Source organism: Pelophylax lessonae (genome assembly GCF_965119305.1).
Source record: "Pelophylax lessonae genome assembly, chromosome: 6".
In the NCBI taxonomy this organism is placed as follows: Eukaryota; Metazoa; Chordata; class Amphibia; order Anura; family Ranidae; genus Pelophylax; species Pelophylax lessonae.
The window spans coordinates 63,926,029-63,941,022 of record NC_138773.1 but is presented as its reverse complement, the minus strand read 5'-3'; the positions used below and the strand labels follow the sequence as shown (position 1 = coordinate 63,941,022).

The 14,994-nt window shown below is 41.3% G+C and overlaps 1 protein-coding gene across 4 annotated transcripts in view; it reads left to right on the top strand.

The window, feature by feature from the left end:
- TSC2 (TSC complex subunit 2) overlaps positions 1 to 14,994 on the top strand; it is a 105,687-nt gene that overhangs the window by 56,261 nt on the left and 34,432 nt on the right. For 3 of the 4 annotated variants that reach the window (XM_082261066.1, XM_082261065.1, XM_082261063.1), the window contains 3 exons: positions 2,033 to 2,139; positions 7,351 to 7,533; positions 10,602 to 10,817. In XM_082261066.1, coding sequence (XP_082117192.1) covers positions 2,033 to 2,139; positions 7,351 to 7,533; positions 10,602 to 10,817 — 506 coding nt within the window. The remainder of the gene's footprint in view (positions 1 to 2,032; positions 2,140 to 7,350; positions 7,534 to 10,601; positions 10,818 to 14,994) is intronic. The other variant, XM_082261064.1, reaches the window with a different exon arrangement.

Genomic DNA, 14,994 nt, shown 5'->3' with positions numbered 1-14,994 from the left:
GCGGCATTCTAAGCACTCGTCAAACTTTACCTGCACTCTACCACGCTTATCAAAGTCCCAAAATGCATTCCCTAAATGGACAATATATAACTTGATATTAACATTTAGAGGTAGGTATTGGTAACAGCAATTATCCAATTGCCTTGGGAGCGGGAAGGATATATTTTTTTTCCTGGCTGCTGGTGTAAATGTGACCATACGTTTTTTTCCTCTAGAGGTTTTTTCTTTTTTTTCTATTGGTTGTACAACTACGGGGATTGGGGACTTATTCCCCATTTTTTTTTTTTTTTTTATTATAATGCATGATTGTTGTTTTTCTACCCCCCCTGGAGTTTAGCTTTAGTTTAATCCGATACACGAGAAGACATACAACTTTTTATCATTCTGTGCTAATTTAATGGAGCAATTTACTTCAGAGGCTCGAACTGTGCTCTGGTACCATCCATGGTCACCGCACCATCCAACCATGATTTAAACTAGAAACAACCTATTGACCCCCTCCTCCTCATATTGCCATAAGGAAAACTACTTGTGTAGTGGGGGGGGGGGGGGGAGACTCGCATGCTTAAGGTCATCCCAATATGTGAATGAAGCTGCTAGCACTATAATACCTTGGCAAAGTATTACTGTAGACAATGCAACAACATGTGCAGTGCTAAACACTATAGTAATGAAAAAAAAATGAATGTTTAAAGTTTTAAACAGACAATATCTGATGTGCCAGTTATGTGCAAATTATGACTGTAATAAAAATATGAACTGGAAAAACAAAGTGACTGTGCATGCGTGGCAGTAATGAGCAAAACCATAAATCATACTAAAAAGGTATCGAAGTATTTGTAAATCGATCACGAAGACCTAAACCATAATGAAAGAATAAGATATTATAAATATAGTCTAGATTTAAAAGACATTGCCCTTACAAATTTATCCTGAATTATTGCGCCAGTGTATATTCCACAAACATCTACAAGTGTCCCCATAAAGTCCCCGAACGTATGCCATTTCAATAATTATAGTTTGTCTTCATGATTGATTCACAAATACTTTATTGATGCCTTTTTTTTTTTTTTGTATGATTTAAGATTTTGTTCATTACTGCCCCACACATGCATGGTCACTTTATTGTTTACAATTGTCATACTTTGCACATAATGACTGGCGCATCAGATAGATCCTGTCTGTTTAAACATTCACTTTTTTATGATTATTTTGTGTAGTTGATTACTAGTTAGTACCTACCTACCAAGTAGTAAGTACCTGATGACACTGCAGTCTGTGAGGAGGACTGAGGACAAGCACGTCTAGTATTACGGGAGTCGGGGGACGCTCGCTCGGGTCTCCTGCAGCAGCCTGCAACACAGCGATGCCGGACGGCTGGCGATGTCAGCGGCTAGGTAGGAGATGGGAAAAGCGGGCGAAGCTAATGCCCACGGGTCCTTTTTCAAAGTGTTCCACTTACCTGTGAGGAGAAGCAAGGCGCATAACCACATGACATCATCCGCGAATTGCGATGCATCAATGCTACGATTAAATTCAACATCTCTAAAGACTACCTAAACATTTTAGAATTCTCTCATTCATCCCCGCAGTCGAGTGAAATCACTCAATTCCTCTCTCCATTCAAAACCGCACGGATGGATGAATCTCCCCTGCCGGCTGTTGTATTCAGACAACTGTGGCTGTCTGAATACTCAAACTAATTGCATCTGACTGGATGAGGTTACTCTTCGGGCCAACAATTTTCCACCTGGCTCTGTTTTTTTTTTTTTCAGTTTTTTTCTCCATCAAGGTTTGTTGAGCCAGGTAGAACCAACAGGGCCACCCACAGCTTGAATCTAATGCGATTCTGCAGAAATCAGCCAAAATTCAAGCCGTGTGTATGGCTAGCCATGTTGGTATGTTGACAGTTTTGTTGAAAATGCCAATAAATGCAACAATGAGAAGCAGAAGTGTAGTCCAGCCTATGTATAAAGGCTTGATCAAAGATGTCCTGCCAATTAAATTGTCTGTCTTTTTTTTTGCCTTAAAGCTCACCTATGCAAACCGAGCAAACCAAAGAAGCTCCACCAAAGATCGACCTGCAGGCGAGAAAGCCGGGTATGCAAACGCCGCGTCACAGAGTCCGCTCCATGTCTGGTGAGCTCACTTCCCTGGGAGAGCGTTCCTCTCCTGTTCTAGTTCTTTCCACACTGGTGACATTGAGAGTTCAGAGGGGAACTTTTGTGAGTTCAGCACACCATGACCTGTCTGTGACCGGTTCTCTTCTTCTTCAGCCTAAAAGCTGCTACTACTAGCTTTGCCATGTGCTTGTTCAGATCACTAACAAATTGTATAATTGTGTCATTTTAATTGATAACAAATTTGCTGATTGGCTCGAAGCAGATCCAGCCAAGTAGATCATAGAACCATTGCAAAATTTGCATCGGGTATCACGGGCCTGCAGGAAGGCAGATGACCCAAATTAATGCAGCTCTGTAGTAATTTATGCCTAATTGCATTTCATTTTTTTTAAATGAAAGCAGAGCCAGTACTTGAATCTGACTTGGCATCACTCTTGCAATCCCTGGTACAGCAAAGCTTAAGGCGACCATAGACAGAACAAATGTATTTCCTGCAACCACGGACAGTGTTGACGGGAGTCCCTTCCGCTGAGCCTATGTATTTTTCCGGCGGGGGGGAAGCTGTCGCTACTGGAAGAACACATTGATTATTGCTAGTAGCTATGCCCGCTGCTAGTGATAATTGCATGTAAAATCCGGCAGGCTGGTTGTACCAAAGTTGATCGATCAACTTGGGTACAATTGGCCTGCCGTTTCATGGTTCACATCCTGGCCAGTTCCTGCTGAACCAGCTGAGATTCAAGTAATCTATAGCCGGTCTTAGACAGAGAGGGAAAAACAGCACAAGGATCCAATCAGCTGTGCTGCAGTGCCTTGAAAAAGTATTCATACCCCATGAAATTTTACAACCAAAAACGTAAATGTACTTTATTGGGATTTTATGTGATAGACCAACACAAAGTGACACATAATTGTGAAGTGAAAGCAAAATGATAAATGGTTTTCAAAATGTTTACAAAATTCTGCAAAGTGTTACGTGCATTTATTATATTCAGCCCCCTTTATTCTGATGCCCCCTAACTAAAATCTAGTGGAACCAATTGCCTTCAGAAGTCACCTAATTAGTAAATAGAGTCCACCTGTGTGTGATTTAAACTCAATATACAGCTGTTCTGTGAAGCCCTCAGAGGTTTGTTAGTGAACAAACCGCATCATGAAGGCCAAGGACCACACCTGACAAGTCGGGGATAAAGTTGTGAAGAAGTTTAAAGCAGGGTTAGGTTATAAAAAAAATATCCCAAGCTTTGAACATCTCACAGAGCACTGTTCAAGCTATCATCCAAAAATGGAAAGAGTATGGCACAACTGCAGACCTACCAAGACATGGCCGTCCTCCTAAACTGACAGGCCGGGCAAGGAGAGCATTAATCAGAGAAGCAGCCAAGAGGTCCATGGTAACTCTGGAGGATCTGCAGAGATCCACAGCTCAGGAGGGAGAATCTGTCCACAGGACAACTATTAGTCGTGCACTCCACAAATCTGGCCTTTATGGTTGAGTGGCAAGAAAAAAGCCATTGTTGAAAGAAAGCCATAAGAAGTCCCGTTTGTAGTTTGCGAGAAGCCATGTGGGGGACACTGCAAACCTGTGGAAGAAGGTACTCTGGTCAGATGAGACCAAAATTGAACTTTTTGGCCTAAAAGCAAAACACTGTGTGGAGGAAAACTAACACTGCACATCACCCTGAACAAACCATCCCCACTGTGAAACATGGTGGTGGCAGCATCATGTTGTGGGAATGCTTTTCTTCAGCAGGGACAGGGAAGCTGGTCAGAGTTGATGGGAAGATGGATGGAGCCAAATACAGGGCAATCTTAGAAGAAAACCTGTTAGTCTGCAAAAGACTTGAGACTGAGGCAAGGATTCACTTTCCAGCAGGACAACGACCCTAAACATACAGCCAGAGCTACAATGGAATGGCTCAGATCAAACCTAAATCCAATTGGGAATTTGTGGCAAGACTGTTCAGGCGCTCTCCATCCAATCTGACAGAGCTTGAGCTATTTTGCAAAGAAGAATGGGAAAAACTTTCACTCTCTAGATGTGTAAAGCTGGTAGAGACATCCTCAAAAAGACTTGCAGCTGCAATTGCAGGGAAAGGTGCTTCTGCACAGTGTTGACTCAGGGGGAGCTGAATACAAATGCACACCACACTTTTCACATTTTTGAAAAAAAAATTTTACAAATAAATTTAATTTTCCTTTCACTTCACAATTATGTGCCACTTTGTGTTGGTCTATCACATAAAATCCCAATAAAATACATTTAGGTCTTGACAAAATGTGAAAAATTTCAAGGGGTATGAATACTTTTTCAAGGCAACGTAACCAGCAGCATGCTAATGGGAGTGGAAAACAGTGACAGATGAGCTAATCAGTCTGCTACCTCCTTTCTCGCTGTCAAGACACAGGTTAGGGGTGAGGAGAAGACCAACCCGTAAGTGTTAACTGCAGTGAAGAAAAATCGTATCCCCTACCAGACAGGGCTGTACTGTATGCCAGAGCTGTTAAATCTCAGGATGGGATGGACAGAGCTACTAATTCCGTGGCACATAGAATAGCTCTGTTATGTGTATTTCTTCTGCGTGTTTTTTGGTAGTTCAGGTTAAAAGCTTGAATCAGGACAAGAACATTTATTTACTTGACATACTTATCCACTTGACCTCCGGAAGATTAACCCCCCCCCCAGGCCATTTTTTGCACTGTTATTTTAACTGACAATTGCACGGTCGTGTGATGCTGTCCCTGAACAAAATGTCGTTTCCCCCCTACAAATAGAACTTTCTTTTGGTGGTGTTTGATCACCCGTGTGTTTTTTGTTTTTTTTTATATTTTTATGCCCTTGAAACAAAATACCAACAATTAAAAAAAAAAAACTTTACTTGCTGCTATAAAGCCGATACAATAAAAAAAGAAAACCTTTATCAATTTTGGCCAAAATGTATTTCGGCTACATATTTTTTTGTAAAAAAAAAAAAAAAAAATCCCAATCGTATATTGATTGTAGATGCTAAAACTTTTTTAAGCAAACCAAAACTGATTTGTTTTTTTCTATTTTTTTCTTTTTTTTTTTACGCTAGTCATGGTGGACAGCGGCTTGTAGCAGGACTGCGATATTGCGGCGGACAGTCGGGACACTGACACTTTTTGGGGACCAGTGACACTAATAATAGTGATCAGTGCTAAAAAAAATGTGCACTGTCACTGTACGAATGACTGGGAAGGGGTTAACATCAGAGGCGATCAAAGAATGAACTGTGCCTAATCAGTGCTTTATTACTATGAGGGAGGTGCTTGTACTAGAAGGCATTGATCAGTGCCCCTGCTTGGCAGAGACACAGGACCCACGTCTTCTGTAGTGACAGAATGGTGATCTACCTTGTTTACATAGGGAGCCCGCCGTTCTGCCTGTGTACAAGACTGATCAGTGGGTGCCGACAGACATAGAGTCCGCCATACCCGCCAAACAGCTCCTGCTGTGTCTGATCAGACCCGAAAGTGCAGGATCATGTACTAGGTACGTGATCCTGCGCAGCAGAGCCCACCTTGCCCCCGTATATATACAGTATATGGTCGGCAAGCGGTTAAAGGGTTTTTCCAGTTTCATGGGGGAAAAAAATTGGCAAATAAAAATATAGCCTATACAAATGTGAATTTTATTAACAATTACCTTTCCTTTTTAATCTGCACTCGCTGTAATTTTCTGTAAAATGCTATGCAATATGGCAACCTGGAGGTGTTCTGTACACAGATGGTGTACAAAACACCCCCCACCCCCCAGAAATGTCATTGGCTGCTTGTATGATTGGCTTACTGATTCTCTGCAACAAAAATGTAATTTTTGGTGAGCTACTCCCGAGGGGAAATCATGTCTGCGTGGATGCAAACCCTGCCACTTTCCTCCATTAGAGCCATGCAGGTTCAGCAGCTGATGATTATAAAATCACTCCCATACAGATTCACTTTGCACATAGACAAACCACTGTTTCTTCAGAATAAGGTAGAGCTGCACGATTAATTGTTAAAAAATCGCAATCTCGATTTAACCCCCTCGAACGATCTTAAAACGGCATGTCCTCAATTCTTACAAAGCTGTTCTCTGCTCACTCACAGCTGTCAAAAAAAAGAGCCACCAGCAAGTATTTATCAACATTGTTAAAGCTGCTAGATGACTATAAACACAATGCTTTACAATGTATCATTTCCTTATAGATGAAAGGAATGAACTTCCGTCTGTAACCTTGTAAAGACGAAGCCTTTTTCTGACATTTGTTGCTTTCAAGTTAAAATCAGTATTTTTTGTAAGAAAATTATTTAGAACCCCCAAACATTTATACATAGATAGATTTTTTTTTTTTTTTAGACACCCTAGAGAATAAAATGGCGATCGTTGCAATATTTTATGTTATGCTGTATTTGCGCAGACGTCTTTCAAACGCAATTTTTTGGGAAAAAATACTTTTTTTTTTGATTTTTTTTTAAATTCATTAAACTGTAAAGTTAGCCCAATTTTTTTGTATAATGTAAAAGATGTTACACCGATAATCGTGATCTTTATTCTAAGCAAAAAAAAAATGGTAATTCTCATTTTATCCAGAATCGTGCAGCTCTAATGAAAGGTTTGAATCCGCAACAAAGTTTAAAACCCCTGCAATGTACACAGATCACCCAGAGGAAAATGTTTTTTTTTTTTTTTGTTTTTTTTCCCCCAACAAAAGTGGAGTTAGCGCCGGTTCACATACACGCGACGCTACTTCCCGGGGCGACCGCCGAGATCGCGGTGCGAGCAGCGCGCCGCGACCTCGGAGCGGCCGCCACGGACTTCATAACATTGAAGTCTATGGCGGTCGCCTCCTGGTCGCCCCAAAGAAGCTCCGGACCCTTTTTCTAGGTCGGAGCGACTTGTGTCGCTCCTATTAGAACGGGTCCGCAGCTTCCCTATGGAAGGCAACCTGTGAGGCGACCAGGTCGCCCTAGTGTGAACCGGGGCTTACACTTTATTATTTCAGACTCAGCAGTGGTAATATAAAAACAAAAAAATTGGGTTTAGGGAGAGCAATGATTTTGCCCCAGTTATTTCCCTCAAAACAAATGCCACCTTCTGAATTTTGCAATAACACTTAAATGGCTGCCTTGGATGTGCTGTAGATTGGAGCACTTGAAGAGCTTTGCATGCCTGTGCATGTTGCATGAAGAAGACATTATTTTCTAATGATTTTTGATTTTCCAGGTGGACACGGTCTACGTGCTGGATCAGACGGTGGATCCTTGTCCTCTCCTGGTGGCGCCCCAGGAAGCAGAGGAGATAAACTCCCCCGCAGGCCTCAGGTCAAGAAGGAGAAAGCCACCTTGGCTGATTTTGTGCCGGTACTGACCCAAGGCTGGGCAGAAATACTTGTACGCAGACCTACTGGTGAGTAACCGAGAGCACGGGGGACTGTTGCATGATTTCCTTTGGTTTTACTGAAGTTGTAACAGTTACTGTCTGTGCATGGTATCGTAACCGATTGTATACAGTAAACTAGATCTTTTGTGCTCCAGCTTTGACCAACAAGCTAGAGTGAAGAGGGCAGCATGGTAAATATACACCCACAAGCCACTTTATTAGGTACACCCTGCTAGTACCGGGTTGGACCCCATTTTTCCCCCAGAACTGCCCTAGGTCTTCATGGCATAGATTCAACAAGGTGTTGGAAATATTCCTCAGACATTTTGGTCCATATTGACATAACATCACGCAGTTGATGTGGATTTGTCTGCTGCACATCTATGATGCGAATCTCTCGTTTATCACCACATCCCAAAGGTGCTCTATTGGATGAGATGTGGTGAGTGTGGAGGCCATTGGAGTACAGTGACCTCATTGTCATGTTGAAGAAACCAGTGGTGAGATGATTTGAGCTTTGTGACATGGCGCATTATCCTGCTGGAAGGAGCCATCAGAAGATGGGGACACTGTAGTCATAAAGGGATGGACATGGTCAGCAACAATACTCAGGTAGGCCGTGGCGTTTAAATTAAGTTCAGTTGGTACTAAGGGGCACAAAGTGTGCCAAGAAAATATCCCCCACATCCTTACCACCAGCCTGAACTGTTTATACAAGGCAGAATTGATCCATGCTTTCATGTTGTTTACTCCAAATCCTTACTCTACCATCTGAATGTCGCAGCTGAAATCAAGACTCCTCAGACCAGGCAACGTTTTTCCAATCTTCTATTGTCCAATTTTGGTGAGCCTCTGTGAATTGTAGCCTCAGTTTTCTGTTCTTAGCTGACAGGATTGTTGTCTGGTGTGGTCTTTTGCTGCTGTAGCACATCTTCAAGCAGGGGAAGACTGGCCCAGGTGGCAGGGGGGCAATTGCCCCCCGGGCTGCTCTCTTGCCCTGTAAAAAGGCTGCACCGCTTCTGCCACAGACATGACTAAAGGATTCCTGGGTAAGAGAGGTAAAAGTCCCCACCACTTACCTACTGAGTGCGGGATGAGAACAAGGAAAAAGCACAGGCCCCCCCTCCACCCCACCCCCAGCATGGATGGTGTAAACTGTGTTTGAGTAGAGGCTGGCTCTATGCCCCACTGGAGACTCTCCTCCCCCAGCCAGCCCTGACCAAGCTGTCCCAGCTCCCCCCAACTGCCCCCCCCCCCCCACACACACACACACTATGGCCCCTTTCACACTGGCTTTCCGATCCGGTCCACCTGTCAGTTTTTCAAGCGGACCGCATCGGATGCTTCATGCACCCCTATGGAGCAGTGGATGTCAGCGGAGACACCGTCACCTGCTGCTATCCGATCGTGTCTGAAATCCAGACAGATGGAAACCCTATTTTCCATCCGTCTGGAGGATCGGATGAGAACGGACAGGCAGTTCGTTCTCATCCGATCTCCCTTAGAGGACAGCGGGGCTCTGACAGCTCCGTGTCTGCACACAGAGCGGTAAGAAAGCTGTCGTCCACCTGCTCAGTGGGGATCGGGGGATCAAACCCCACTGAACAAAACTGACTTCATCAGGTGCACTGCCTGTGTGAAAGGAGCCTAGGGTTGAACTGGATGGATTGATGTCGTGTTTTTTTTTTTTTTTTTTTTTCTACCTCCCTATCTAACTATGTAACAAGCTGACAGGTTCTAACCCTGCTCAATGTATTTTATTGCTGGATTTGTGTCTATTGAGAGATTTGCAGTCTGAAGCTTCCACCCCCCCCCCCCCCCCCCTCAGCACTTTCACAGACCCCTATTTAAACCAGACACTGCTTCTAAGCTTTCCACCCTACAGCCAGGACAAGGTTTTATCTAGAAATTCAGTTTACATTTATGGTAAAGGTTGACTAAAGACATCAGTCCATCCAATGTAACCTGTGTGGGTGTGTGTATGCAGTTTATATGTCTAGCACTTCCCATATCCCTGTATATTGGTTATTCTAAGATGCCTTGGCTAAGAGTTATCTTTTTAGGTTTTATTTATTTATTTATTTTTTTTAAATCATTAACGCTTCCAACTGACAACACCAATTGTGAAAGGGAGTTCCACATCTTTACTGTTCTAACATATCCCCTCTGAAGTGTCTCTTCTCCAGGGAGAAGTTTAACGTATGCAGTTGTTCCTTATAACTGAGGGCCTCCAGCCTCTTATTAGCTTTGTCCAGTTCCAGCACATCCTTCTTGAGAACTGGTTGTCCAGCATTGGATGGCATACTCAAATTGTGGCTAGACCAGAGTCTTGTACAGTGGTAGAATTATTGATTTATCTTATAATTAAATCGCCTTTTTAATGCATGCTAATATTCTGCTGACCTTCCTCACTGCAGCTCGGCATTGCATGCCATAAGGGAGTCCGTAATCTACTGGGCCCCAGATTCTTGTCCATCATAGATTTCCGCAGAGGTTCTCCCCCTAGGGTTTAGTTTGCATTCCTATTTTTATCTCTACAAATGCATTACTTACTTTTATCAATATTAAACCTCATTTACCTTTTTTTAGTTGCTCACCCCTTTTTTGTGTTGAGGTCCTCTTTAAGAGTCCATTCACACTGGCACGACTTGTCAGGCGACTTGGTCAGCCTGACAAGTCGTGCACCGTCACTCCCACTGTGTAGTACAGGAGCCGTTCTAATAGGAGCGACACAAGTCGCTCCGACTTAGAAAAAGGGTCCTGTACTACTTCGGGGCGACCTCGGAGCAACTTGCATAGACTTCCATTATGTGAAGTCCGTGCAAGTCGCGCTGCACGCGACTTCACAGGTCACCCCCGAAGTCGGAGCGACCTAATGTGAACGGGGGCTAAGTTTCAATATGTTGTGCAGTTATTACCCTGCTTCTCTTCGTATCGTCAGCAAAATGTAATTCGTTTGTATCCAGATTGGTCTGATTTTGTGTGTGCGATTGTTGCCTCGTCTGGGGGCAGATACAGTTAGGGGCATCTTTGTTTTACAAAGCATTGTATCACATCACAGTACAAACCCAAACACTGCATCTTTTCATCCTCAGGTAATACCAGCTGGCTGATGAGTTTGGAGAATCCGCTGAGTCCCTTTTCCTCTGATATTAACAACATGCCTCTCCAGGAATTATCCAATGCTCTCATGGCAGCAGAGCGATTTAAGGAGCACAGAGAGACGGCTCTCTACAAATCCCTCTCCATGCCCTCCTCCTCCCTGACTGCTGCAACATGCAAACCTACCCTGCTGCAGAGATCCAACACAGGTAAGTAGGCTCTTGTCTTCTCCAGGTAATGTCCCATCACCCATCCTATGACAAAGCAGATGTAGGTGGTGTTTTTTGCTGACTGGAGGCAGAAATGCCAACTTGTACAATACCAATAGGTATATTGTTGCAAAATGCATACTACATCCACCACCTAACTAGGGCCATCAAATTATTACATTAATGAGACAAATGTATACAGAATGGTAGCTGCGCTATGACAGCCTTTTAGTTGCTGAGGTGGGTGTGCAGTGAAACATAAAAACTGTCATACAAAAGACACTCTTAGACCATGTCTGTTCATTTATACAGTAACACTGTGGGTCAGGTGACCCATATTTACTTACAGCTTTTTCTAAACCTCTAAAAAAATCCTCACTCCTTAGGCCGGCCACAGAAAATAACTTGATTCCCCCATCAAGGCAGTCGGTGTTGATGGGAAAATCCCTCCCATTGAGCCATTGTATTCTCTTGGCACTGGAAGCCGTCCCTGCCAGGAGAACACAGTGATTATTGCTAGCAGCCTTTAACAGCCCTTAGCAATAATTGCATGTAAAATCCGACAGGCTGGTGGTAACGGAGTTGATCGATATTAATTTGGATGCAACCAGCCTGCCTATACATGATTCAAATCTCAGCCAGTTCCTGCTGAACCAGCTGAGATTTGAACCATCTAGGGCAGGATTTAAATTGTGTAATGGGATTGTTCTGCTATACAAACAAGACAATTGACAAGCCCTTAATGCACAATCTGGTGAATTTATCATAATCCAATGCACAGAGGCAAAATCAGTGGAGCTCATAGTACTGTTTAATTTAAAATTTATTTTATAACAATTCTATACCTGATTTGATGTAACCCGTCTCATTCACATTGATATATTGTGACTATTACCCCACTGTCCTCTGATCTTGATTAATGTGTTAACAAAAATAGAACCTACAAGCTTTTCTTCTAGGTCAGGACAACCTTTTCTCCCCCATAACTTGTGGTTGCTTTTGAATAAGACCAATCAAAAGCAAACCTAGCTGTAAAGGTAGGGGGGGAATAAATAAATAATTGTATTTATTTATATATATATATAATATATATATATATATATATAATTAGTTTTGCTCATAAGTTTACATACTCTGGCAGAATTTGATTTCTTGGCCATTTTTCTGAGAATATGAATAACACAAAAACTTTTCTTTCACTCATGGTTAGTGCCATTTATTAGCATTCAACTGTGTTTACTCTTTTTAAATCCTAATAACAGAAACTACCCAAATGACCCTGATCCCTAATTCCGTGTATTGCCCCTCTACATCAGTGACAGCTCGAAGTCTGTTTTGTTATTAGTGGATGAGGCTCTTCATCTTCTAAGATGGTAAAGCTGCCTATTCTTCCTGGCAAAAAGCCTCCAGTTCCTGTAAATTCTTGGGCTGTCTTGCATGAACTGCACATTTGAAATCTCCCCAGAGTGGCTCAATGATATTAAGGTCAGGAGACTGAGATGGTCATGCCAGAACCTTCAGTTTAGTCTGCTGTAGCCAATGACAGGTGGACTTGGCCTTGTGTTTAGGATCATTGTCCTGTTGGAATGTCCAAGTACGTCCCATGCGCAGCTTCTGGGCTGATGAATGCAAATTGTCCTCCAGTATTTTTTTGTTAACATACTGCATTCATCTTGCCATCAATTCTGACCAAATTTCCTGTACCTTTTGTAGCTCACACATCCCCAAACCATTAGCGATCCACCTCCGTGTTTCACAGTAGGAATGGTGTACCTTTCATCATAGGCCTTGTTGACTTCTCTACAAATGTAGGGTTTATGGTTATGGCCAAAAAAAGCTTAATTTTGGTTTCATCACTCCAAATGACTATGTGGCAGAAGGTTTGAGGCTTGTCTCTGTGCTGTTTGGCATATTGTAAGCAGGATACTTTGTGGCATTTGCGTAGTAATGGCTTTCTAGCGACTCGACCATACAGCCCATCTTTCTTCAAGTGCCTCCTTATTGTGCATCTTGAAACAGCCATACTACATGTTTTCAAAGAGTCCTGTATTTAACCTGAAGTTAATTGTGGGTTTTCTTTGCATCCCAAACTATTTTCCTGGCAGTTGTGGCTGAAATTTTAGTTGGTCTACCTGACCGTGGTTTGGTTTCAACAGAACTCCTCATTTTTCACTTCTTGATTAGAGTTTGAACACTGCTGATTGGCATTCTCAATTCCTTGGATATCTTTTTATATCCCTTTTCCTGTTTTATTCAGTTCAACCACCTTTTCCCGCAGATCCTTTGACAATTCTTTTGCTTTCTCCATGACTCAGAATCCAGAAACGTCAGTGGAGCACTGGATGAAAGATGCAAGGGTCTGTCAGGAGTCCAGAAACTCATTCACCTTTTATACACACACACTAATTACAAGCAAACAGATCACAGGTGAGGATGGTTACCTTTTAATAGCCATTCAAACCCCTTTGTGTCAACTTGTGTGCATGTTATCAGGCCACAATCACCAGGGTATGTAAACTTTTGATCGGGGTAATTTGGGTAGTTTCTGTTGCCAATATGATTTAAAGTGTAAACACAGTTTGATAATGGCTTCAGCCAAACACTAACCATGAGCAAAAAAATTTTTGTTTTATATTCTCAAAAAAATGGCCAAGAAATCGTAAAGCTATGAGTATGTGTGTATGTGTGTGTGTGTGTATGTGTGTATGTGTGTATATATATATATGTGTGTGTGTATGTGTGTATATATATATATATATATATATATATATATATATATATATATATATATTATAATACATTATTAAAAGATCATGATGTCACTTAGTCTGCTATTTGAAGCCTAAGAGCCCTTTTCCCAAGACCTGCTGTAGTAAAGCAGAAGAAATCACGCTAAAAGATCCAGTGAAAAAGCGACTGGCAAAACAATCAAATCAAATATTGTGTAGTTTAAAAGTGCAAATATTGAAACCAACATGTAATTAATATAAAGCACCAATGGTTAAAAAAAAAAATTATTCCAGACGTGAAAATAGTCCAAAGCAGTAATCCTATGCTGAATCTTGCTTTACAAGAACATTACTCCAAACCCCAAGAGTGTGCCACTACCTTGAGTTTAAAAAGACTCTTACTAGAACAAATGGACACTTTACATCAAGAGTCACATGCGCTTGTGTATCTGTGTGATTTTTTTTTTTTTTTTTTTTTTTTTTTTTAGAGGAACGCCAACCAGGTTTAAACCTCCACATATGGGTATCCAAGACACCTCATCAATTCAGCAAGGTTCTCCCACCATAACATGATATTAGAGTCTGTGACACCCACATAGCATAAAGCCATATAGACAAGTTTATTTAAAAAAAAATTTACTAGCCACTCATATGGAATAAAAAACATAAGCGCTTATCACATATGAAACTTTGTTCCAAGGACATGAACTTGCACTCTCCTGATGAAGATGGGTGTGACAAAACCAGTAGGGCCGAGCTATTGCTCGTGACATCACCACTCATGAAGTGACCTCCACCACTAGGAAGTGGCAAGCTCTTATTCTGGGAACAAAGTTTTGTATGTTATAAGTGCTTATGTTCCTTGTGAGTGGCTCGTAAATTTTTTTTTTTTTTAACTTGTCTAAATGGCTTTATGCTATGTGGGTGCCCCTGACTTTCCTTTCATGTTATCAATCTAAAAATATGAATATTATTTATTCTGTATATGTTGGATTCAATATTTGCACTTTTTTAATCTCAGTATTATAATGGTGCACAGAAATGAAAATGTTGGTGCTGAAACCAAAAATTCAGGATGCACTTGACAAAATTTGATGGTTTATAGAAAAAAAAATATACACATATATATATATATATATATATATATATATATATATATATATATATATATATATATATATATATATATATATATATATATATATATATATATAATCTACCTTTTTTTTTTTTTTTTTTTTTTTTTTTTTAATTGACTTTTAATTTAATTTTTTTAGTTGACTTTTTTTCCTTTTTTTAGTTGACTTTTTCCTTTAATATCATGATATTAAATTAATATGAATTTGTTAGCCATTATCAGCACCTTTTTTGAACTGGTGTTAAAAATCTTGCTGCATGTTTGGTCAAAAAAAAAAAAACACACCACCTGTTCGAAATGCATTGAAAAT